Source organism: Aedes aegypti, chromosome 2 (assembly GCF_002204515.2).
Source record: "Aedes aegypti strain LVP_AGWG chromosome 2, AaegL5.0 Primary Assembly, whole genome shotgun sequence".
NCBI classification, from domain to species: domain Eukaryota; kingdom Metazoa; phylum Arthropoda; class Insecta; order Diptera; family Culicidae; genus Aedes; species Aedes aegypti.
In genome coordinates, this window is record NC_035108.1 from 244,955,116 (window position 1) to 244,980,795 (window position 25,680).

Sequence of the window (25,680 nt, forward strand, 5' to 3'; positions counted from 1 at the left end):
TAAACTCCCACATCTTCTTCTTATTTTTGTAATCCTTTAGAGGATCAACATTATCTAAATTCTCCTTGTGAAGAGTTAGCCCGTCTGACCAGTTACACTCATGAGCTGTAGCCGATGGGGTGCTTTCAGGAGTGGTTTCTTGGAAATCTGATGAACCGGGTGTGCTTGGAGTTTATGCAGCAATTTCAAGCGGAAGACCATAAAACTCCGCTACCAGACAATATCTAACTTTCACTGTTTCGTCCACTAAAATAAACATAAATGTGTAACTTTAATACGAAAAGTATTTCAATAAACGCACCATATTTGTTTCTCAAAAAAAAAAAAAAAAAAATCCTCTTCGTACAGAACACAACTATTTTCATCAACCGTTGGAGCATAGTCCTCGAGAGATATGTCTTTTGCCATTGCACAAAACTATTATTATTATATACAAAAACTATTCGAAACACAAATGAGTCTAAAATTTCCAAACATCAAAAGCAGACCAACTACAAGAGCAACGATCGTTTTGTTTATTCTTGATGAATGACATTTGTTTTGGTTGTCGCCTTCACTAACATATTGCACTATAGAGCGCTGCATATGACGAGCCTAACCTCACTTATTTGACAGCTGCTGGTCCTGTTATTTACGTTTCGGACTTAGTCGTTTTTTCCATCATTTTTTCATCTTCGCATTTCTATCACCAGCATGCTGATGGTGACGATTTTCCACGGTAGGAAGATAGAATAATACGATCCGTGGGTATCTGCAGTGGATTTGACCTCTCCTCGCAGCAAACTTTCACGAAATTAAGAATGATTCGAAAAAAGTACTAAGTCCAAACTGTAAACAACAGGACCAGTACCTGTCAAAATTGATGCGTGACGTCACAGTGCAGTGGAGTATTGCACCGAAACCGTTCAATTTTTCGGTGTCAATTATTGTTACTTACACTCGCGCGGTGCACCATCGGGAATAATCGAAAACGACATCAGAAACGGTATAAGATACCATTTTGGCGTCAATGGACGAAAGAAAGGTCATGAAACTTAGAAAGTGTTGTGATGTAGCGAGGCGGCCCATTTGGGCAATAAAATCGTGGGTTGGTTAACTTTAAAACTAATTTATTGAGATGGATAAAAACGTAACTTTAAATAACTACATCACACAATACAATAAATGGAATCGAGCATCGTTCATACAACAATGACCTCTACCGGCGACAGTCGAGGCTGCCAACGGAGAGCCTAGTTGATAGCGTTAGAGTGACCATTTGACCCCAACATCTCCCTCTCTAAAATCGCTGGTAGGCGTTAAATCTTTGTGGCGGTCTTCTGTTACGAGAAGATCGACGAGGGACTTTAGTCGCTGGCGAAGCTTCGACTGCTGATTGGAAACCAGCTGATGATGTCGTTGCTGATGACGACGAACTTGCTTCACTCGATGACGATGATGATTCTGAGGACGACACCCTGGTTGATAGGTCCAGCCGGGACTCCGGCGAGGGTGTTGTCTGAACTGGATCGGAAAACGTTGCAGGTTTAGCTAAGTTGCATTCACTCAGTAAAATATCCAGCGGCAAAATATGCTCCTTGCTAGTTCGATGGGTAGTTGTACCTCGGCTTCGTAGCTGGTTTATATGCGAACGGATCAACTTTCTCTCATTGACCCAAACGTTATACATTACTCGGCCGACCCTTTCCACAACCGTTCCTGGAGCCCAAGTCCACTTGTTATTGGCGTAGACTTTTGCATAAATGGCTTCATTCGGAATAAACGACCTGTGTCGGTCATTTGTGTCCAGCTGTTCTGACGGTGCCTGACTGCGTGGCGCGCGTAGAAGTTCCAGCGATGTTCTAAGCCGACGATTGTACATCGACTCTGCAGGCGATCGTCCATCAGGTGTATTTGGGTTAGGAGTGGTTCTGTAGGTGAGTAGGAATATATCCAACGCTGTTTTAATGGAATATTTTCCTTCCTGGATCTTTCTGACTGCCCGCTTAAAAGTGTCTACAAACCTTTCGGCCTGTCCATTGGATTGTGGGTGGAAAGGTGCTGTAGTTAAGTGTTCCACTCCGTTCTCGATGCAGAACTCCTTGAACTCGGCGCTCGTAAACTGTGTGCCATTATCTGACACAAGGACTTCTGGCATCCCCTTGTTGGCAAATAAACTTCGCAGCAGGTTGATAGTAGCTTTCGCAGTGATGTACTTGGTCGGAAAAATCTCCGGCCACTTACTGTATGCATCGACGACGACCAAGTAAAACTCGCCCTCCAGTGGGCCAGCGTAATCGATGTGCACTCTCTGCCAAGGAACCGTCGGTTTGGGCCACGGCTCTGGTGTTGCTTTTGGCGGAGATCTAGCTGCAGAGGCGCAGCTCCGACAGTCACGAACGTAATTGATGATTTCTTCGTCGAGACAAGGCCAGTAAACAAAACTGCGTGCGACAGCCTTCATTCGTTGGACTCCTGGGTGCCCTTTGTGCAGCTGGTTCAAGCATCGCTTCCTGTAGACAGTCGGAATGACTAATCTATCGCTGAACATAATACTACCTTCGACGATGGATAGTGCTTCTTGGCGATCGTAGTACCGCAATAATTCCTGATCTGTGACGTCTGACCGTTTCTTGGGCCATCCGTGTTTGACGAATCGGTACACCTTCCTGAGAATTGGGTCAGAATTTGTGGCTCGCTCTACCATTCGAAAGCTAAGGGGTAGCTGACTGATTGCGCTGTTTGCTACGGATTGCATGTCTTCTTCAAGGCTCGTACAGGCTACCACAAAGTCCTCATCGGGTTTGATATGCTGGTCAATTAGACGTGACAGCACATCTGCATTTCCGAACTTATCTGTTGCGACATATTCCATAGAAAAGTCGTAGGAAAGCAAAGTAAGGGCCCAGCGTTGAAGGCGGTTTGCTGTATACACTGGTATACCCTTTTTAGATCCGAAGATCCGTAAGAGTGGAGCATGATCCGTTTGAAGCCGAAAATGTCTTCCGAAGATGTACTTGTGAAATTTGGTCACTGCAAACACGATCGCTAATCCTTCACGATCTGGTTGAGAGTACTTCTGCTCGGCGGATGATAATGCCCGTGAAGCATGTTGGATAACCTTCATTTTGCCATCGGGGTACTTGTGGCTTATTGTAGCTCCAATGCCAATGGACGACGCATCAGCTGACACCACAATTTCTTGATGGGGATCGTAGTGTGCCAACAGAAGGTCAGACGATAACATCCTTTTGAAGTCTTCAAAAGCCTTCTGACATTCTTTTGTCCACTTGAAAGAAGAAGAAGAAACCTTGAGAAGTTCATCCAGCGGATATCTCAGGGCGCGCATATTCGGGACAAATTTCCCGTAATAATTAACGGCGCCTAAGAATGATCGGACACCAGTGAGGTCCTGTAGTGGAGGCATATCTTGGATTGCCTTGATTTTGTTCGGATCGGGGCGAAGGCCGTCTTTATCGAGAAGAAGGCCTAAATATCCGAGTCGCTTTTGTCCAAAGGAACACTTTTCTGGACGAATTGTAAATCCAAACTCTTGGATGCGCTGGAGAACTGCGTGCAAATTCCGCTGATGTTCCGCTTCAGTCCTGCCACCAATAATGACGTCGTCCAGATAGCCCGAAGTAAACGGTAGTCCAGCCAGCATAACGTCCATCAATTGCTGAAAAGCTCCCGGGGCTGCTTTCACTCCGGGAGGGAGCCTGTTGTATTGGTACAAGCCCCGGTGGGTATTGACGGTGAGCAATTTCCGGCTGTTTTCGTCGACTTCCATTTGCAGAAAGGCGTCCGATAAGTCGATTTGGCTAAATATTGTGCAGCCAGTCAACTTGGAAAATATGTCCTGAGGCAAGGGCAAGGGGTACTGGTGTGGCAATAGACGATCATTTAACCCCGTTGAATAATCGCCACATATTCGGATGCTTCCATTCGACTTTCTGACGACGACAATTGGCGCCGCCCACTCCGAAAAGTCCACGGGGGCGATAATGTTTAGGCTTTCCAACCGATCAAGCTCCTTGTCTACAATCGGCAGCATCGCATAGGACACCGGCCGCTTTGGTCGAAAAACTGGTTTGCACGCCTCCTTCAAAGCCAAACTAACTTTCGTTTTCGTGCAAAGTCCCAGAGTCGAGCTGAAGAGTTTGGGATAGGCCTTCTGCAATGAACCTTCATCGATCGGTCCGTCACCGCCGATGAGATTACAAAACATATCCATCGGTAATGACCAAAGGCTGAGTTTGTCGATGAAATCGATCCCTAAAAGATTCAACGAGTTGTTCGAAACGTAGATGTGACCGGTACTCACCGAATCGTTGAGAGAAACTGTGCACATGAACTCAAAGTCAAGGCGGAGGTCTTCCCCTGATGCAGTCTTAGCGCTCTGCACAGTCGGAGTAGCTGCTGGCTTACCGATTCGCTCCCATGTTTGCTTCGACACTATGGTGATGTCTGATGCTGTGTCCAACTGGAGTCGCACCGGAATGTCGTTCAACTTCACCCAGACGAAACGACGTTTACCTTGAACGTTGTTGACGGAAACGACGGTTTTGGTGGAGAACTGCTTATTGTGGGATTTCCTAGTCTTCGCTGATCTCTTAGCACTGGCGCAATATCCTTCTTTGTGTCCCAGTTGTTGACAGGACGAACACTTGTGGTTGACGAAGCTGCAGTCTCTTGCGTAGTGCATCGCACCACAATTCCAGCAAGGCGAAGCCGGCCCACTCTTCCGTGATTGCTGCTGCTGTTGGTGATAGTGGGTACGTTGTTCGCTGAATGGTTTCTTGGAAGGCTTGCGGTGTTGCACGTTTCCCTTGATGGCTTGAACTGCTGGTGCTACCGGATTTTCGATCATAGCTGTATCGTTCTTTAGGTTGATCAACCGTTGGCATTCTTCGATGAGCGCATCCAGATTGGCACAGTTGTTATCCTCGATCTTCGTGAGCAACCGTGTTCGTACCTCCGAGTCGCGTTCTGATTTCAGCCCACAAACAAACATCAAACATTTGAACTGGGCCTCAGACATTTTTGATAACTCAAACTCCACACACATTTTGTTCACCCGACAGGCATAGGATACGTAATCTTCGGTGGGTGATTTTGCGATAGTGAGTGTGGAATACCGTTTCTTCACTGCTGACTCTTTGCTGCCGAAAAGGCCATGCAGCTTCTCCACCGTCTCCGAAAATGAAAAATCTTTCGGTGCATTTGGGAGAATGTAACTCACATAACGGTAATGCTCCTGAGTTCCTAACCGACGGAGTAACAGCCGTACCTTCGCACTGTCATCGATTCGTTCTGCATCCTTTGCAAACAGATCTTCGTATCTGGCATACCACGACCCGAATGTGGAATGGCCTTCTGGGTCGTAGAGGAACTCCTTAATGTTCGCAGCTAACGAGTCCAAGATGATTTCTGGGTTAGGTGGAACGTTAACTTGGATAGATTGCATAGCGTTCCGAAAAATCGCCTCCTGTTGCTGAAGTGCTCCCTGCTGTTGCTGTTGCTGGGAATCTCGTTGCTGCTGGAGGATCTGGTTCGTAATGGCTTGCTGATGCTGCAGTTGCTGCAGTACTTGCAGGATGAGGGCATCGTGTGTGGAGCCGAGCTGTGGTTGGTTGAGGTTAGGTGGAGGATGCTGCTGATGTGGTGGTAGAAGAGGCGGTTGTCGTGGTGGAAGCTGATGTTGCTGCAGAGACGGATGTTGGTGCTGGGCATTTTGTTGATGATGTCCGTTCTGGCTATGCACGGGTGGATTGGCTCCCGATGCTTGCTGTGCCTCCTCCATTGCACTATATGTGCGCTTTCTCCGTTTCGTCGGTGGCGTCGTGGTAATTTCTTAAATGATTTCTCACTACGCGAAACCGGCGAAACCGACGTAAAATCACTTTACTACTCGTCGCCACTGTTGTGATGTAGCGAGGCGGCCCATTTGGGCAATAAAATCGTGGGTTGGTTAACTTTAAAACTAATTTATTGAGATGGATAAAAACGTGACTTTAAATAACTACATCACACAATACAATAAATGGAATCGAGCATCGTTCATACAACAATGACCTCTACCGGCGACAGTCGAGGCTGCCAACGGAGAGCCTAGTTGATAGCGTTAGAGTGACCATTTGACCCCAACAGAAAGCAATCACATTATTTTTGAAAAAAGAAGTTTGTTATACAGTCGATACTTTTAACAGATTTTTTTTTGAAAACTTAAAAAAAAATTGTTCTTGAAAAAAAATTATCTCAAAGGGAATCTTTCAAACAATTTTTTTTGAAGTTATTTTTAATGGATTTCCTTACGATTAGCTAGATGAACCTGTCGGCTAATACTAAATGTGGCAGATTGGTATAAAAGAAACAAAGGGGAAGTGAACTTCCACTTGACGCAGTCAGGACATGGTTGCTATAGGCAGTACCTGCATAGGTTCGGGCAATCAGAATCTCCGGCGTACCCCAATTGTGCTGGTGTGGAGGAAACAGCGGAGCATGTCGTGTTCGATTGTCTTCGTTTCATTGTTGTGAAAGATCGCATGCTCACTACATGCGGAGGGGACACGTCCCCCGACAATATAATAGAGAGAATGTGTGTGGATGCAATAGAGATAGAAAACTATAGAGGACGAATGTCGCTGCTGTTCCCATTGTTCTCGCTCAGAAACATGTCGGGTACATAACTGTCAAACTGCATACGTTTTCGCATTGACATTTACAGCCCCGCCTATCTCCGCCAGCAAAAGATGTTCCGACGGCGACGCCAGCGACATTCTTCTTCTATGGTTTATTATTTCTATTGTGGATGCCGAGTGCTGGAATGCAGTAACTATGGGCTGTCACTCACATTATGTTAGAATTGCAACGCCTATGGCTCGCCGACCAAGAGTTGGCTGCAGAGGATTAGACCTGCCGAGGCTGGTCCCTTGTAACAATGTTTAAGTCGGCTAGGAGAAGCAGTTTGCCTAGGCTACTTCTGCTACTGTAACACGTGTTGTGCTATATGCACAGGCCCCTCCCCGAAGAAATACCGTAAGGTGGCTCCGGGGAGATAAGGAGCTGAGGCCATGGGTGATGTCGATGCACTGTACTACACCCCTTGAGCAATTCAACAATAATTGCTCAAATACAGTGCATCGGCTGGTTTCAGTGGGTCGTGATTGGTACGTCATCCCCACACTCCCTGAGTAACATCATTAGCCGTCTGTTTGCAGATTTTCCGCTTGTTAAAAAAAAAACTTTTATCAAAAATTATGCCTTGCTGTTGGTGTTAATGTTGTTGGATGGCATGATTTGCTGTACAGAATACCATAAATGACAAATGAAAAAAAAAAACATTTTTTGGTTAATATCAAAAATATTATTCTGCAATATCAAAAATAATATTTGACGTGAATCAATCCTTATCATCAGTATCATGAAAATAATGGCATCTACAGCATAGCAGTCGTACCCTATTGTTTATATAATTCAAAAAGTTTGTCGTAAGAGGAAAGTTATTCTGATTTTGAACTCAAAGTTACGGTTTTGACATGTATGTTTTGAATTCGACAGAATTAAGGCTTCAAATGAATTCGTCAGAGATTATTTAAAAACAATGAACTTTTCAATTTATGTTGATTTTAAATTTTAATATGTATGGTTGTATACTCAAAACTATTATATATTTATTCCAGCTTTTCGATGACCCTGGTCGACACATTGGACACTCTGGTCATATTGGGTGATCTGGAAGAATTCGAGCGGGCGGTGAAACTAGTTATCAAGGATGTAAAATTCGACAGTGACATCATTGTCTCAGTTTTTGAAACCAACATCAGAATGGTCGGGTAAGTATTCCGCCATTTAATGGGTTGAATTTTATTCATAATGATTTTTCTTTCGCAGCGGTCTTTTGTCGGCCCACATTCTGGCGGAGTACGTGCAAAAGCAGGCCGACGTAATGACGTGGTACCGCGGTGAACTGCTCGAAATGGCGAAGGATCTGGGCTATCGATTACTGCCGGCCTTCAACACGTCGACCGGGATTCCGCACGCAAGAGTAATATCAGTGATGGTCTTAATATTTAATGAATTTATTACTGACTGTAATTTGTTTTCTAAAGGTTAACCTTAAACACGGCATGAAAGTGGAAGCATTGCGTCATTCAAGGGAAACCTGCACAGCATGTGCTGGAACGATTCTGTTGGAATTTGCGGCCTTGTCCAGGTTGAGCGGTGAGCCTATTTTTGAGGCCAAGGCTCACGCTGCAATGGATGCCTTGTGGAAGATGCGACACCGAAGCTCGGACCTGATGGGGACGGTTTTGAATGTTCATTCCGGGGATTGGATCCGGCGCGAATCGGGGGTTGGAGCCGGAATCGATTCCTACTACGAATACTGCCTCAAGTCATACATTCTGTTGGGAGACGAGCGATACTTGGCTCGCTTCAATAGGCATTACAATGCCATCATGAAATACATCAGCCAAGGTCCGATGTTGTTAGATGTGCAAATGCATCGACCCCATACAAAAACGAGGAATTTCATGGATGCTCTGCTAGCATTCTGGCCAGGATTACAGGTGCTGTCCGGAGATTTGAAACCGGCTGTGCAAACTCACGAGATGCTCTACCAGGTGATGCAGATGCACACTTTCATTCCCGAAGCATTTACCTATGACTTCCAGGTATTGTAGTCGGAGCCGTTAATCTCTTTGGATCAATAATCTTATGTTTGGTACTGTTTCAGGTGCACTGGGGACAACACCATTTACGACCGGAGTTTATCGAATCCACGTATTTCCTCTATCGCGCAACTGGAGATCACTATTACCTTCAGGTGAGTCAAAACTAGAATCTCCTCAGAGATGTACCGTGACATGCCCTATTACCGTGAGGTTAAAAAATCTCAAGTTTTAATCAATCAGAAAAAAATAATGCAAGATTATTTTCAATTTTTTTAAGATTCATGTAGTAGACCGTTTTATATATTTTGCACAAAAAATATGAGTTGTACTATTTTGAAAATTTCAACCATAGTTACAGTTGCTGTTGTTAAACATACCATTGTTCCAAATACCGTGCATCTGACCCCGACTACCGGGAGACATTTTGAAACATCTCTCAATTAAACGAACAAAGCGCATCATAATTAAAATTTTTATGTCAAACAACGTCTTGAGGTTTGTATGATTAAATTGGAGAATAAAATATATCATTTACTCAGCCATTTTGGAATTATAACTGAAACACGGTATTTGGAACTCAGAGGCAACCGTGCCCTAATACCGTGTGTTGGCACCAGGCGATTGAATTCTAACATTATTTTTGTTCCTTTGTATGTGCAACTTTAGTTAGAATTTGACATGGCTTCCTAAAGACTAGTTAATATAGTAACGTTTGTGTAAATCATTTAGAAAAATAAATAATATAATATGCTGAAAATCCACATAATTCCCAAATACACGGTATTAGGCAACACACGGAATTAGAGCAGGTCACGGTAGGTGCCAATAACAGGGTGGATACCAAACCAGTGAAACCCGGCCGTCCATAAACCACGTGATCATATATGAGAGAGAGGGGTCTGACCAAAGGAGGGATTGGAGGGGGTCTGAATTTCAGACTCATGAGAGATTTTTGAGATAATCATGGAAATGTATGATTTTTGACGGAAATGCAAAATGGGGTGTTAGGGAATTTTAAGTTTCGCAAATAAAACCATGTTTTGCCAACACCAAAACATTTTCTTTTTAATCAATAAGATTGATGCTATCATTCAATTTGATAGGTTATTCAACCTTAATCAGATAACACATCAATATTATAGATCTTGGAACTCCTGCAAACGCAAATCGTTTCATTTTATCTGCTAAATTATTTATACAACGTAAAATTGTCTTGAAATGATTTTTTATACTTATATGCAACAGGATCAGTGGCGCAACCAAGGAGGGGTTTTGGGGGTCAAAACCCCCCCCAGAGCCGAAAAATTATATGGCTTGCCAAGTACATTTTTTAAATTCAACACTACACATCATACAACTACAGAGCAGTAACTTAGTTTGATTCGTATTAACACTGGGAATGTTAGTGGTTTTCACAGTTATATTATTCTAAGTTGTGTTTATTTGAATTATTGAACTCTACAGGAAGTTTGATAATAACAAAATCATCTGTGAATTATTACTACAATAAGCTGATAAATAACAAAATTCTCTAGCCTGTTTTGAAAACAAACTGATCAGAAGGTCGGTTCCAAAGGCACGTTCCCCACAATTCTTCCCCACCATTGCCTCAGCATTGTGCCAAATTTGGTAACCTTCAGAGCATACGAATTCTTTGATTTTAAGAAATAGGGTAATTCGCCAATTGTTGAACGGTCAAAATGCTCGCTAATTGTTGAACACGCCATAAGGAATACACGGGCTGTTCAACAATAGGCGACGTTTTTAGCCGTTCAACATTAGGCGAATTGCCCTATCTGTATTTAGCTGGCAGTGGAAGCATTTGGCACCTTTGAAAATTTCGACAATTATTAGATTTTGTTAGTGTGGATAATGAATATTTTTGTTTATTTTTTCAATAAATCGCGAAAATAGGGTGTTAAAAACTTTTGGATTAATGTGACTCGGATTTGTCCATAAGAAATATGGATGCATTAGCGTCCTACTCAATATCAAATCAATCGGATTACAAAATCATCCAAAACAAAGTTTGTAATTCCTAAATCATTTTACTATGCAAAAACATAAAACTTACTTAAATGCTTCAACTCGATTTTTTATATCAAAAATATCTTCTCAAAAAGTATTTTAGAATTTGCAAAACCCCCCCTAGAACCAAATCCTGGTTGCGCTACTGAACAGGATCATAACCTATAGCAACTTCGTTAATCCAGCTTTTTAAGAGGGCTAATGACTGCCGCAAATAGGCTCGCTTTCTGATAGGGATCAGTCGATATGACGTTTGGCTTGGGTCCGTTCAATATAAAACGACCCAAGCCTAGCATCAAATCGACTTATCCCTACCAGAAAGCGAGGCCGTTTGCGGCAGCCATTAGCGTTTTTAAAAATCTTGATAACCTATCATATAAGGATAATTTCAACAGGCTTTCAGTTTCAAAACAGGAAATGTCTAATTTTCCCTGTAAATAAACCACTACACTAAACAACGTATTTGCATGCAACACTCAGTGGCATGGTCGAAAAAAATGTTCCAGTATGGAGTAGAAATCTAACGCACACTCCATGACACAATGCGTTTAGTGCCCGACGAAGCCGCGAAGTTTCTCAAAAACAGCTCAGAAATGACAAAATATTGTTTACCACTTCATAGGATTGCTACTAGAAGGATCATTAGCTTCAAACCCATTTCCAAATAAAAGAATCATTCCAACGTTTTACCAGAGTGATCGAACAAGTTTTGAAAATATCAAGAAAAATCCCATATTTAACTTTAATACGTTGTTATCAAGATTTTCCTACCGTTTTTACCGATTTTCGAGATTATATATTTTTGATGATATTCAGTAACAAACAAAATGGACCCCTTAACTTTTACAATGCTGTAACAAGCCAAACGTATATTGGAATATATTACGGCATACATCAAATAAGTTTAGTAATTTGGAAAAAGTAGAAAAGATAATCCCTTAACACCCCACTTATTTTCAAAAAGAAACCTTTTTTTCATAAAAACTCATAAACTTCATAAAAAGCATTTATTAACATTTTGTGAACCTTAGTAAGGACCTTGGGTCTTTCTCGACCCATTTCAAAATTCTCCCTAACTCGATATTGAAGGGAAGTTAGGGAGGTATCGAGTAACAGAACACCAAACCAGTGCAACTACGATCCAAGGGACCATCGAGTTAGCCATGAAAACCAACTTTTACTATGGTTCTCTTACTCGATATCGAGTAAGGGAGAGTTATCTGTATTTCAAAATTGAAATTCGGTGGGTGGCAATAATCCAACATTTTCTTTCACAGGCTGGCAAAAAGGCGCTGAAGGCTCTGCAGAAGCACGCCAAAGTTCCTTGCGGTTACGCCGCAGTCAATGACGTTCGTACGGGTAAGCACGAGGACCGAATGGATTCCTACGTGCTGTCGGAAACATTCAAATACTTGTACCTGCTGTTTTCCGATCCTTCCGATTTGCTGTTGAACATCGAAAACTTCATCTTCACTACCGAAGCCCATCTACTGCCACTGACCCTGGGCCAACTAGGAAATCACACATTCAGTGAGTAACGAGATGAGATTTCTTTGAATGCTTCTCTAATCCTAAGCTTTTCCCATTCACAGACATCAAAGAGCACGAAGAAGGCAATATGCTGGACTTTATGCGTTCCTGTCCAAGCCCGAACAAGTTATTTCCTGAAACGGTTAGACGTCCCCTTAGAGACCTGGTTACGGGAGTCTGCCCGCGTATATCGAGTGCCAAAAGACTTAGAGCGGCTGACTTTCAGGCAAGCAATGCAGATCATCTACGGACAGTTTATGACATGGGTATTACGATGGTTTCTCTAGGCGAAGGGAAGGTGCAACTGCTGCATAGCTTCTTCAATGTAAGGGTTTTTGTATCCAGTGATCATACGGCTTACTAATTTCTGACCTAAATCCACCAGGCCAAGTCCCCTGAGGACGCCGAACGAGGTCTCATCTTCATGCAGGAAATGGTCGAGCTTTCCAAATCGAATGCCATTCCGAAGACGCAACTGCAGGAAGTATCATTCCAGCGAAGCGGTGAGGAGCTCCAGGTGCTCAAAGCGGGTCCAAGTCATTTCGGGCCGGAACTGACGGGAGATATGTCGATTTCCCAGAGGGCGGTGTTCGCCAGTCCGTCCAAAGTTTGCACAAGTGAGTATCATTATTGTGTTCTAAGGGATATTGTAACGTTTAACTCTCTCCAAACAAATATTTTGAATAGATTGTGAAGTATTTCCGATGCGGCTTGAATTCTAGCTATAGCAAGTGTTATAGTGAAAAATCAATTTGAAGATGACGTGTATCTAATAATCTGAGTGAAAACAGTTTGTCAGTTATGAAAACCGTATGATATGGAGATATGTTCGAGCCTTCTGGACTTTACTTCAAGAATTATACATTTGGTTGAAATTTGGACAGACAAAAACTGCACTTAACCAAAAGGAAATGATTCATGGGTAACTTTCTAAGTGTTTTGGTGAAAAATGCGGCGTTACACAATAGGTTTTCGAATTAAATTAAATTTTTGTGAATTTTTTTATTTAATTGTGTATTTTTAGGCTCATGCGCCATTAAGTATTATGGAGTCGAGTTCTTTAAAACTAATTTTAGAATTTCTAGTTTACTTCTTAACTATAGGGTCAGTTTTGGGGAACCGTAAAACTCGCGGTTTTGCCGAGGTTAGGAGGGAGATGAGGGATACACATAAATCGGATTTGGCAATATCCCCCATTAAACATTTGACAGTTGATTGTTGCACCGACCCTTATGGAAGCTTAACACAGCGATCAATTCTAGTCCATGCAGTGACGCCTGCAGAGTGGTAATGGCTAAGACCAAAGGTGCCATAGCGCCCCAAGAGAAGTCGCCCGAGTTGCTGCGATCGATAATCGATGTACTCTTCCTGCACCATCCTATAAGCCCATGGCCCCCAGCGCCGTATGTGGCAGATGAAGGAGAAGAAGTGGCGAGAGTGATGAACGAAGAGCTGGCAGAAGTCGTGAAATCTTTCGCGTCAAACATGGAACCGGGACACGATGGTATTCCGAATGTTGCCTTAAAAGCGGCAGTGTTCGCAGATCCAGACATGTTCAGAACCACGATGTAACGCTGCATTGATCAAGGAATCTTCCCGGATGTATGGAAGCGACAGAAATTGGTGCTACTACCAAAGGCGGAGAAACCACCAGGTGACCCGTCGGCGTATAGACCTATCTGTATACTAGATACGACGGGCAAGTTATTGGAGAGGTTGATTCTCAACAGACTGGTACCGTATACGGAGAGTGCGGACGGCCTGTCCAACAACCAGTTTGGATTTAGAAAAGGTAAATCTATTCTGGACGCCATCCAGTCGGTCGTTCAGACAGCTGAAGTGGCAATCGAGCATAAAAGGAGCGGCATCCGTTACTGCGCGGTTGTCACTCTGGATGTTAAGAATGCGTTCAACAGCGCAAGCTGGGAAGCAATAGCACACGCACTTCACCGTCTCAAGGTACCGGTGCAGTTGTGTAATCTTCTAGAAAGCTATTTTGATGGTAGGATTCTACTGTATGACACAGAGGAGGGGCAAAAAAGCGTTCGAATTACCGCAGCAGTACCTCAAGGTTCAATCCTGGGCCCGCTGTTATGGAATGCGATGTACAATGACTTACTGAGGGTGCCCCTTCCGACGGGTGTTAAGATTGTTGGCTTCGCCGACGATATCACCCTAGTGGTCTATGGTGAATCGATGGAGGAAGTAGAGTTGATAGCAGCGCACTCTATCTCCATAGTTGAGGAATGGATGAGGTCTAGGAAACTAGGACTGGCCCGTCACAAGACTGAGGTGTTGGTGGTCAACAACCGCAAGTCCGAGCAACGGGCGCTTATCTCGGTAGGTGATTGCACCATAGAGTCGAGTCCCTGGGGCATCTTGGGGTAATGATCGATGACAAGCTCAGCTTCGCTAGCCATGTTAAATATGCCTGTAAAAGGGCATCTACGGCTATAGCGGCGCTTTCGAGGGTGATGTCTAACAGCTCTGCTGTAATTGCCAGCAAACGCAAGCTACTGGCAAGCGTGGCGCTATCCATACTAGGGTATGGAGGACCAATCTGTTCAAAAGCACTTAGAACGAGCAGAAACCTAAAGCGGTTGGAGAAGCCGTGTGCATCATAGCCGGGATGACGCCCATCGATCTCATCATCAAGGAAGATGTTCAATGCTTCAACCAAAGGGGTACCAGAGGAGTCCGCGACGCGTGTAAAGAGGGAACGCTCAGAAGCGGGATAACTCCACTAAGGGTAGATGGACCCATCGGCTAATACCAAATGTGTCAGATTGGTATAGTGGAAACCATGGGGAAGTGAACTTCCACCTGACGCAGTTTCTGTCAGGCATGGTTGCTATAGACAGTACCTGTATAGGTTCGGGCGCTCAGAATCTCCTGCGTGCCCCAACTGTGCTGGTGTGGAGGAAACAGCGGAGCATGTCGTATTCGATTGCCCCCGTTTCATTGTTGTGAGAGGTCGCATGCTCACTACATGCGGATGGGACACCTCCCCCGACAATATAATAGAGAGAATGTGTGTGGATGCCGAGTGCTGGAATGCAGTAACTATGGGCTGTCACTCACATTATGTTAGAATTGCAACGCCTATGGCGCGCTGACCAAGAGTTGGCTGCAGAGGATAAGCCCTACCGAGGCTGGTCCCTTGTAATATTGTTTAAGTCGGCTAGGAGAAGCAGTTTGCCTAGGCTACTTCTGCTACACGTGTTGTGCTATATGCACTGGTCCCTCCCCGAAGAAATACCGTAAAGTTGTTCCGGGGAGATGAGGGTCTGAGTCCAAGGATCATGTCGATGCACTATTCACCACTTGAGCAACTCTAAAAGAATTGCTCAAGCACAGTGCATCGGCTGGTTTTAGCGGGTGGGTTTTGGTGCGTCATCCCCGCATTCCCTGAGTTACCTTCTCAGGGGATCTGTTTGCAGATTTCCCCCTTGTAAAAAACAAAAAAACAACAAGGGACTACGACAAGGTGATGGGCTTTCGTGCCTGCGGTTCAATATTGCGCTTGAAGGTGTCATGCGGAGAGCCGGTTTTAACAGTCGAGGCACGATTTTCACGAGATCCGGACAATTTGTCTACTTCGTGGTGTAACAAAGTTACAAACTTTCTTTCATAAAAAAAAAACAAAACAAAAGATATTCCTTAAGCTGTAAAAAAATGTTTTCAATCCCTGCCTAAATTTAATTCAAACCTCAACGGCATACGAAATATGCCCTCGTTTAAATCCACATGGTGGTAAGCGAAACTGAGCGCGACAGGGCTAATACTGATAAGTTATGGTCGGAAGAGTATAAGAGAGTAACAAGTCACTAAGACCCACCTACTTTTCCTAGATGATGAGGAGGTCGAAGTGGAAAAATTACTCAATCAGCATCTGAGGCTGATTCAATTCATGGGCTTTCCGCGTTCAAGTGCTTATGTTTGGATAACTAGGATGTAAACGATTCCGAATCAGTGTAGGTAGCAGACCTTCTACATTCTAAAATAAGCTTTTTGTTTCAAGAGTACCGATGCATGTTCAAAATCAGTATCATTCGACCAACTTAGTGGCCGACCCAGACAACCACAATGTACGTATAACGCAATCACCGTTTGCGTTATGCGATGCTTATATTTGCAAAGTTTCACGTATAAGATGTCGCGAAAAGGCCTTATACGTACAAAAGTGGAGGCGATATACATGCATATTTTATATGATGAAAAATAACATGCAATACGAGTGTATAGATTTTCTTGCGAATTAGTCTGTACACTTATGCGACTTAATTTATGATAACAAAGTTGATTTGACAGCTACTACGGATTGATCCGACTAACTTTGTACGAGTGGTCTATGGTGAATCGATGGAGGAAGTAGAGTTGACAGCAGCGCACTCTATTTCCCTGGTTGAGGAATGGATGAAGTCTAGGAAACTAGGACTGGCCCGTCACAAGACTGAGGTGGTGGTGGTCAACAACCGCAAGTCCGAGCAACGGGCGCTTATCTCGGTAGGTGATTGCACCATAGAGTCCAAGCGATCCCTTAGGCATCTTGGGGTAATGATCGATGACAAGCTGAGCTTCGCTAGCCACGTTGAATATGCCTGTAAAAGGGCATCTACGGCTATAGCGGCGCTTTCGAGGATGATGTCTAACAGCTCTGCTGTAATTGCCAGCAAACTCAAGCTGCTGACAAGCGTGGCGCTATCCATACTAAGGTATGGAGGACCAATCTGTTCAAAAGCACTTAGAACGAGCAGAAACCTAAAGCGGTTGGAGAAGCCGTGTGCATCATAGCCGGGATGACGCCCATCGATCTCATCATCAAGGAAGATGTTCAATGCTTCAACCAAAGGGGTACCAGAGGAGTCCGCGACGCGTGTAAAGAGGAAACGCTCAGAAGCTGGCAGCAGGAATGGGATAACTCCACTTAGGGTAGATGGACCCATCGACTAATACCAAATGTGTCAGATTGGTATGGTAGAAGCCATGGGGAAGTGAACTTCCACCTGACGCAGTTTCTGTCAGGACATGGTTGCTATAGACAGTACCTGCATAGGTTCGGGCACTCAGAATCTCCTGCGTGCCCCAATTGTGCTGGTGTAGAGGAAACAGCGGAGCATGTCGTGTTCGATTGCCCCCGTTTCATTGTTGTGAGAGGTCGCATGCTCACTACATGCGGAGGGGACACGTCCCCCGACAATATTATAGAGAAAATGTGTGCGGATGCCGAGTGCTGGAATGCAGTAACTACGGCTGTCACTCACATTATGTTAGAATTGCAGCGTCTATGGCGCGCCGACCAAGAGTTGGCTGCAGAGGATTAGCCCTGCCGAGGCTGGTCCCTTGTAACATTGTTTAAGTCGGCTAGGAGAAGCAGTTTGCCTAGGCTACTTCTGCTACACGTGTTGTGCTATATGCACTGGTCCCTTCCCGAAGAAATACCGTAAGGTGGTTCCGGGGAGATGAGGGTCTGAGTCCAAGGGTCATGTCGATGCACTGTTCACCACTTGAGCAATTCTAAATGAATTGCTCATGCACAGTGCATAGGCTGGTTTTAGCGGGTCGTCGTTGGTGCGTCATCCCCGCATTCCCTGAGTTATCTTCTCAGGGGATCTGTTTGCAGATTTCCCCCTTGTAAAAAAAAAAAAAAAACTTTGTACGAGTATACGGGACAAAACGAAATGCACATATGAACTCATAAAATAGCGTTTTATGGGAGGAAACTCATCGTCCATACGATTTCATGCGTCCATACGATTTCATGTAATGCGGAAGTGATGCAATTTGTACAAATAAACGACTTTGTTCGTGTACTGCTATGCGACTTCTGGTTGTCTGGGGAACCTTAATGAGGGGCGCGCTTTTGGGAGTTTAATGGTTCCAAAAAGTATAAATTGCGGGATCTTTTTTCCAAAGAGGCACTATGTAAAACAGTAAAGAAATGACAATTGTATGAAAAACGACTACTTCATTATTTCTCAATACTAATGGAGTAGAACGACATGCACTAAACAAAGGACACGGGTATACCACAATAGATCAAAGAAAACTGGTCGCAGTGGTTCATCCCGAACATAAAAAAATGCACCATGTACAACACGCTCATAAGACCGTTATTCCTCTTTGGGCATGAAACGTGGACTATGCTCGAGGAGGACCTGCAAGCTCTTGGAATTTTCGAACACCGGGTGCTTGAGACGAATTTCGGCGGCGTGTAAGAAAACGGTGTGTGACGGCGAAGGGTGAACCATGACCTCACTCAAATCCACGCCGAACCCAGTATCTACAAGTTGACCAAAGCTGGAAGGATACGATGGGCACGGCATGTTGCAATAATGCTGAACAACAAGCCTGTAAAGATGGTGTTCGCTTCGAAACCGGTCAGAGCAAGAAGGCATGGGGCGTAACGATCCAAGTAGATTGACCAGGTGCATCAGGACCTGCAGAGCGTTGGTCGAAGTAGAGAATGGAGAGAAGCGGCCATGAACCGAGTGAATTGGCGATATGTTGGCGAGGTTCTATCATGTGGATTGATGTAGAACCAAATAAATAAATAAAATAAGAGAGCGAGTTGCAATGTTCTGCAAAAACATGTAGTTTCGGCATGTAAACCACTTTGTAGAAAACACAAAAAATGATATATTAAAATGACTTTTATATTAAAAAGTTATATTAAAATGGCGCTTTTTTATCATCGTTTAAAGCTTCTTTATGACTAATCTCATCTAAATTTCTGTTTCTAGGCCTTAAAAACAGCAGAGAGCTTAAAGGTAGAATAGCCATTCTAGAGCGGGGTGATTGCACATTTGTGGACAAAGCACGAAGGGTTCAAGCAGCCGGTAAGAACTATTTAAAAAAAATGAGAATCAGATGATAAATTACAATGACTCCATCTCAACAGGTTCCGTAGCCGCCATCGTGTACGACAACACACCGAACACCTCGATCGACAATCAGCAGATGTTCGCCATGTCCGGCGACGGGCAGGACGACGTGAAAATTCCAGTGGTGTTCCTTTTCACCAGGGAAGCCGAAGTGCTGCTCGCGGCTGTCAAAGCGGATCCCAAACTTGAGGTGAGTTTGGTTACTCAATAACATCAAAAAATCTATTTTTCAATAGCTTAAATAGGTTGAAGTGATTTGCCATTTTTAATCATTTTGATTTATGGAAACCATTTGTATTGGTTTTGCTTTTTCAGTTAGTCCCAATGATGGTTGCAGGTCTCTTTTCAGATATTACTATTTTAATATTATTCCTGTACACATTATTTCATGGATTTCATTAATTATTTATTCAATCTTAGCTAAAAAACATCTTTGTTTTTTCAGTGATCCCTTTAAAAGTTCATCAGGAGTTTATATAGAAGTTTCAACAGAGGTTGATTTCCTACATTCCTGAAAGAGTTACTGGAAAAATTCATTACAGAAATCCTTGGGATATTTCTCAAAGTAATTCCTGAAGGTATCCAAAGAAAATTTTTGGTTGATTTTTTTTTAAGAAATTCTGAATGACAATTTTTAGAAAAAATTCTCCTCACTGGTCTCTGAAGAAATTACTGGTCGAATTCTTGAAGATGGCCCAAACGGAAATCAAGGAGGAAATACTAAGGAAGTCGAAGAATCATTGGATAAATGCATGGATGACTTTCTTAAGAAATTTTTTGGAGAATTTCCATGTGGAATATATGGAGCAAAATCCAGTTTAAATACTCGTACGGATTTTTTAGAAGAATTCTTTAGGAAGTGCGTAAACAAGTCAATATATGCTCTTCTGAAGTAGTAACAGGCAAAGGAAACTTTGAGCGTATACCTGAATTATTTACTGAAAAATTCCGTTCTTGTAGAAAATCACAAAAATAAATAGAGATGTACCGAATAGCACTATTACTATTACACTATACCGAATAGTTACGAAATTATTATTCGGCCAAACGAATATTCGGCCGAACATTCGGCCGAATAATGACCTAATATTCGGCCAACCAAAATCTTAATATTCGGTCGAATGACAACCATATATTCGTCTAATTTCTCAAAACTATATTTTTAATTCTGGATAAAGGCTTCTACGGTGAAAAATTGAACGCATTACGAATGGAAATGAATGATCGTCTTCTTGAGCTTTTGAAAGGGGTTGTAAAAATCTTAAATATCATAAATTCCGAAGATTTTTGTATTTCGGAAGTTAGAGAGCTGTATTCTATTGCTTTTAGCACTTCTTATCCATTTCATGGTTTTTTTATATGGATAACCCAATATACGTCACTAGATTTCTCATCCGAACGTGAGTAGTGTCTCAAACAAAACAATACCGAAAGAATGGAAAGTGCTAATGTATGTTAACATCAAACTAGTCTACCTTACAGCCCCAGAAAAATGAATATTAAGCTATTAGTACACTATGGCAAATATTTGGCATGGATTGATACAGAGCCAAACAAAGTACATCATCGCAAAGATTTGGTCGGTGTTGAAACCGATGTTTGTCTATTAATTTATGCCTAGTCAGATAGTTGTACATTTGGCATGCGTGTACTTAAGGCTCATTTGCAGAAAATACCTTGGGTATTGAGCAGCACCGTAGTCACCTTAATGCCATAGATCGGAGAAATTCTCACATTTTAAATATTTGGCGTCAAACTCCTTTCATAGAATCCATCAAATGATTTTTTTATTTAAATTAGTCAATATTGTTACTATTCGGTCACTATTCGGCCTATTCGGCCGAATAACAGAATTCATTATTCGGCAGACCGAATATTCGGCAAAATCAAAATAATCGAGATAGTCGGCCCGAATATTCGGCCGGCCGAATATTCGGTACATCTCTAAAAATAAATATACAATAATACTTGTCGTAATCTCAGATTCCGAAGAATTCTTAAACATATCTTGAAATAATTGTTTGGTCGGATTAATTGGAAATTTCTTTTTGAATCTCCTGGTTCCTCTTTGTTTTCTATTTGGTTACTCTTTTTTGGTTTTCTCCTGGTCTCTTTTTTTCAGGCATGAAATCTCAAAAGTTCCTATTTTTAAGACACTCACTACCCTTCTACGCTTACTTGTCCCATGCTCTATGTAAACCTTATGAACCGCGGGACAAATATGCGTAGAACGGCAGCTCTGAATTTATGCTATCAAAAACTACATTTATTCGCTTTTCATGTGTTAATCAAAACTAACTTGACAAATAATGAATTCTGCTCCCCGGCTCCCAACAGATCACCCTGAGGGCCGTGAAGGAGCTGAGTGATCTGCATTCCTCTTCCTCCTCCGGTGCGGCCGCGAAAGCATATTCACAAAAGACGGAAACCAAGACTGAATCTGCCCAGACCTCCAGCAGTAGTAGCAGCAGCAGCAGTAGCAGCGAATCAAAATCAAACAAGCCATAATAGTAAGCGTGCGGCCTTCGTCGAATGCTGAGGGCGATAAAAAAACACGACTATAGGTAAAAGTTGAGATAACAAAACAAATTGGCATTAGCGAAAAAGTTGACGAAACAGTGTATAAAAGTTTGTAAATTTTCCTTCGAGAGAACACTGTGCAAAGATGAGACTAGGTATATGGAAGAGAGAGTATGCGAGTGGACGAAACTGTGCATTTTTTCTTTTTCAAAGTGATACATTTGTTGACGAGAAGTATAAAGTGTAATGTGATGCAGTTTAAATGTTGCAGTACTGTGAGTAGTTAAGACTAGTGTAAAGTTTTATAGCATAAGTTAGGTTAATATAATAAATGAAAATTGTGAGAATGGCAGCAGGTTGTTATGCAATTAAGTGAAGGAAAGTGTTAGTAACATATCAGTTGGATAAACGATTGTTGAAGATGAGGCGGATTGGTCGAGCTAAAGTGTTCCAAACCGGTGCTAATCAAAAAATATTCACTGTAAAAAAAGAGATACAAACGAAACGTACTGTACATAACTTACCGGATTTTACTAAATCATGAAACTGACGTAGAACGACTGAGGCTGAGCGGGAATGGAGTTCCGTAAAACAGTCAATCCGCACCCCATTCGCCACATCTCAGCTGAATAGCAGTTTTAGAATACTTTCGCCTGTACATAGCAAGGAATTATGGAAAAGATTTTGATACCTTCCAAGAAGTCATTTCCTATAACAGCAGTCGCTAGTTAGTCACAATCAAGATGCAATATGATAAAGAATTTATCTTAAATCATAGAAAGTAATAGTTGTGAATAAAAAAGATATAATTGCCTGCTAAGCGATAAGTGATTTCTTATATCCCTGTTCTAATTTTGTAAATAAAAACGAATGTTTTACGATAATCATGATTACGTTAACTTTTATGATAACAACAGCCATACACTTGTAACAGTGAATAAAACGATTCCTCGTGCAAGTAAGTAATTAAATGCCTCTCACTCGAAACAAAAACTACAAATAAGGTAAGTGGGTTAATGGAGTACCGTAAAGTGTCCTGATTCAGCGCATTGCTAATTCCGCGCATTTCATACAAAATTATTTATATATGGAAATACAGATTGATATTGCAACAATTTTTTATGCCATTTGATGCTTCTTTCATTTAGAATAAGTTTGAATCACAAATAAAAGCAAATAAGACACTTTTTCGGGGCGTAAACAAATAATCAGTGGAGGCCCGTCTAAGTAGACGCCATTTTTTCAATTTCCTTAGCGTCCGTGCTAAGACTGTAGGACAAAAGCAAAAGCGATTTCTATATTGAAAATGTTTTTTTTATGCAATATTTCGCGGAACTACTTGCTACAGATATGTTTCATAGTGTTTCTATGGAATATTATCAAATATTAGCATAATTATTGAGTTTTATCCAAAAAAGTATTGCGCGGAATTAGGTCACGGCTTTTTTCATAATGCCCTAATTCCGCGCACTGTTCTTCGCTGAACAACAAACAAGCTAAACATGCTATATTCGTCTTCACATCTGACTATTTCTCTGAAAAGTATCTTCATGCATAAATAAGTACGTTTCACGTGCAAAGCGGAATATCTGGAAAGCCCAATTACAGATAAATTAGAAGTGGCCGTCCAGAAACCACGTGGTCATTCTAGTGGGAGGAAAAGTTTGTCCAAAGACCAAAGTTCATAAAAAATTTAAAATTGTTGTGTGAACAATTCTGAAAATCCGAAAAAATACCACGTGAATCATGGAAATCCCAAAAGGGTTATTCTATACATCTGTGCACACAAAATTTACATGTTATAAGTCAGTGCTTTGAACTCAATGAAAATGAAAAAGGAATAAATTATGTTCGAAAGAACTGCCCATATTGCCCGGATGGATCTTGTAAATTTCATTATTCTAGAATGTTGATGTTTGACTGTTATAATGTTCTTTACAATTTAATATTTTTGTATGTATTGTTTCTAAATACTAATAAATTTCCTGTTTAATGAACAAAATAATTAAATTTTTAGATCCTATGAGATATCAACCTAAAATAGGGCGTTCATATCACTCCATCGATAGAAAATCGACACGAAAAATGACAAATTTTGAAAGCTGCCCCACTATCCCTTATACAAAGTTCACACGTACCAATGGTATAGAAAAGACCATAACAAATATTTATCTTCATTTAATATGATAGTCAAAAAAATATTTAAAAAACTAAACGTAGACGAAGCGTTACGACTCATACAAAACTTTACTGTTTTCCATACAAAAAGCGTTACGGAGGGGGAGAGGACGTTGCAAATGTTCAATTTCAGCGTTACGTAATGAATGGATGCTGCCTTACATGAAAATTAATATTGATTTGATTGCTTCGCCAGTGCGCGGGATTAGGCATTCTTCTACGTGGAATATGGAAAAGCGTTTAAAAAATGCGCGGAATTAGGCAATTTCTACCAGTGAATTTTTTCAATAAAAACACAATTGTAAATTATGAATACAGTCTAGTTTATATTTTTCCCATAATCTACTAGATTTGCTAGCGAACCACTCATAAAGCTTTTTTGTTGATGCAATACTCATTTTAATTAACCATTTGAATCTTTTTATTCCTTAGCTGCGCTGAATTACGGCACTTTACGGTAAGTGAAAATAACATGTACACCCCCGTGCATTAGTTTGCACTCAAAATAATCCACACGTCGTTGCTACGTGGAAACCTACGTGGTTTTTTCCTTCGCACTTTTCACGTAGCGAATGAACGCATGAACTATTGAACTTCGTCCGTTCCACCGGCGATACACGTAAGTGCTACGTGGATTTTCCCGTAGTTTTTACAAAGCGGTGCAATAGATCCGAAATGATTTTTCAATGGATGTTATTAAAATATTTTGATATCAACTGCCCAGGTACTGTTTCTCATCTTTCAATTAAGCAATAAAAAGATCAAATGAACGAGAATTTCAGACATTTATTCTATGCAATTACTGTTCAAGTAGTTTGCTACTGGTACTGGTGAACTGACGGTATTATAAATCAAGCAAATTGTAGTTAAATCATAATACTGCTTGGATTTGTTGCCATTTATTAATGCTCTCCATCTCAGGGGTCATGTTTAATTCGCCATCAAAAGAATCCACGTTCCAGTTAACTTTGCCGCAGCGGCTGTGTAGAGTAAAATCCGATACAAAACACTAATTAATACAGAAACCCTGTAAATCCAAACTATTTTTACCTTGAAATTGATTTTAAAAATGTTGTAAAATCCGGCAGCTCTTCAAAACCTTAGAAAAAAACAGCGGTTATCTTCTTCGCACTTGAACACAACACCGAATAGGCTAGGAGAAGTGGATGAACAAGGATAAATCTGTCATTCAAATACTTGTCAAATTTCATACAAAATCTACTTTTTCTCAGCGATAAGTTCATCTCTCATTCATGCTAGGTGAACCACTTCCCCTAGCCCTGGGAGGGAGAAACCAATACAAAATTTCTCTACGTCACAGTGAGCCGAGATTTTGCTGTCACGAACTGTCACTGTGAGCCCGGATCTTAAACAATGGACAAACATGATAAAAGCGCGTAATTAGCCTAAACATATTTTTGCATTTCATCAAAAGTAGCAAAAATCGAATTAGAATCAATTCATGCACATTCAAAAGTAACGTCACGAGAGCACCGATAATTCTAATTGAATGTAACGTATTGGAATGAGGCTCTTTTTATTGTTTTCTTTAAAACTGAAAATTAAATGCATAGTAAACTGTGGCTCTTTTTCAATGTTTGTCCAGAAAGATCGAAGGTACACAACAAATGAAAACTAGCGATTTTCAATAAGCCTGCCTTGATTGTCGTTGGCAAACTGAAGTTATCTTGCAATTTGGAAAACAATTGTATCCAATTTCGTGTGTAGTATCCGTGCCTCCCTCCCAGCCCTAGCCTATGAATGCAAAATTCAGTTGTCAAAATGAATTCTAGTACCGATGTGAATTTCACGTAACTCTGATTGGTTACCCACGGTAAACATTACCGGGTCACCGCTTGGTGTTTAACAATGGCATGATGAACATC

General features: G+C 41.8%; 1 protein-coding gene across 1 annotated transcript in view; it reads left to right on the forward strand.

Moving 5' to 3' along the window:
* Positions 1–22,500, forward strand: part of LOC5575448 (ER degradation-enhancing alpha-mannosidase-like protein 3) — a 41,121-nt gene extending 18,621 nt beyond the window's left edge. Inside the window, exons 3-12 of the mRNA XM_001661914.2 lie at positions 7,662–7,814; positions 7,873–8,026; positions 8,091–8,654; positions 8,717–8,806; positions 11,960–12,212; positions 12,275–12,537; positions 12,598–12,829; positions 18,956–19,051; positions 19,114–19,286; positions 21,434–22,500. Coding sequence (XP_001661964.1) covers positions 7,662–7,814; positions 7,873–8,026; positions 8,091–8,654; positions 8,717–8,806; positions 11,960–12,212; positions 12,275–12,537; positions 12,598–12,829; positions 18,956–19,051; positions 19,114–19,286; positions 21,434–21,604 — 2,149 coding nt within the window. The 3' untranslated portion in view covers positions 21,605–22,500. The remainder of the gene's footprint in view (positions 1–7,661; positions 7,815–7,872; positions 8,027–8,090; positions 8,655–8,716; positions 8,807–11,959; positions 12,213–12,274; positions 12,538–12,597; positions 12,830–18,955; positions 19,052–19,113; positions 19,287–21,433) is intronic.
* The last annotated feature ends 3,180 nt before the right edge of the window (positions 22,501–25,680 follow it).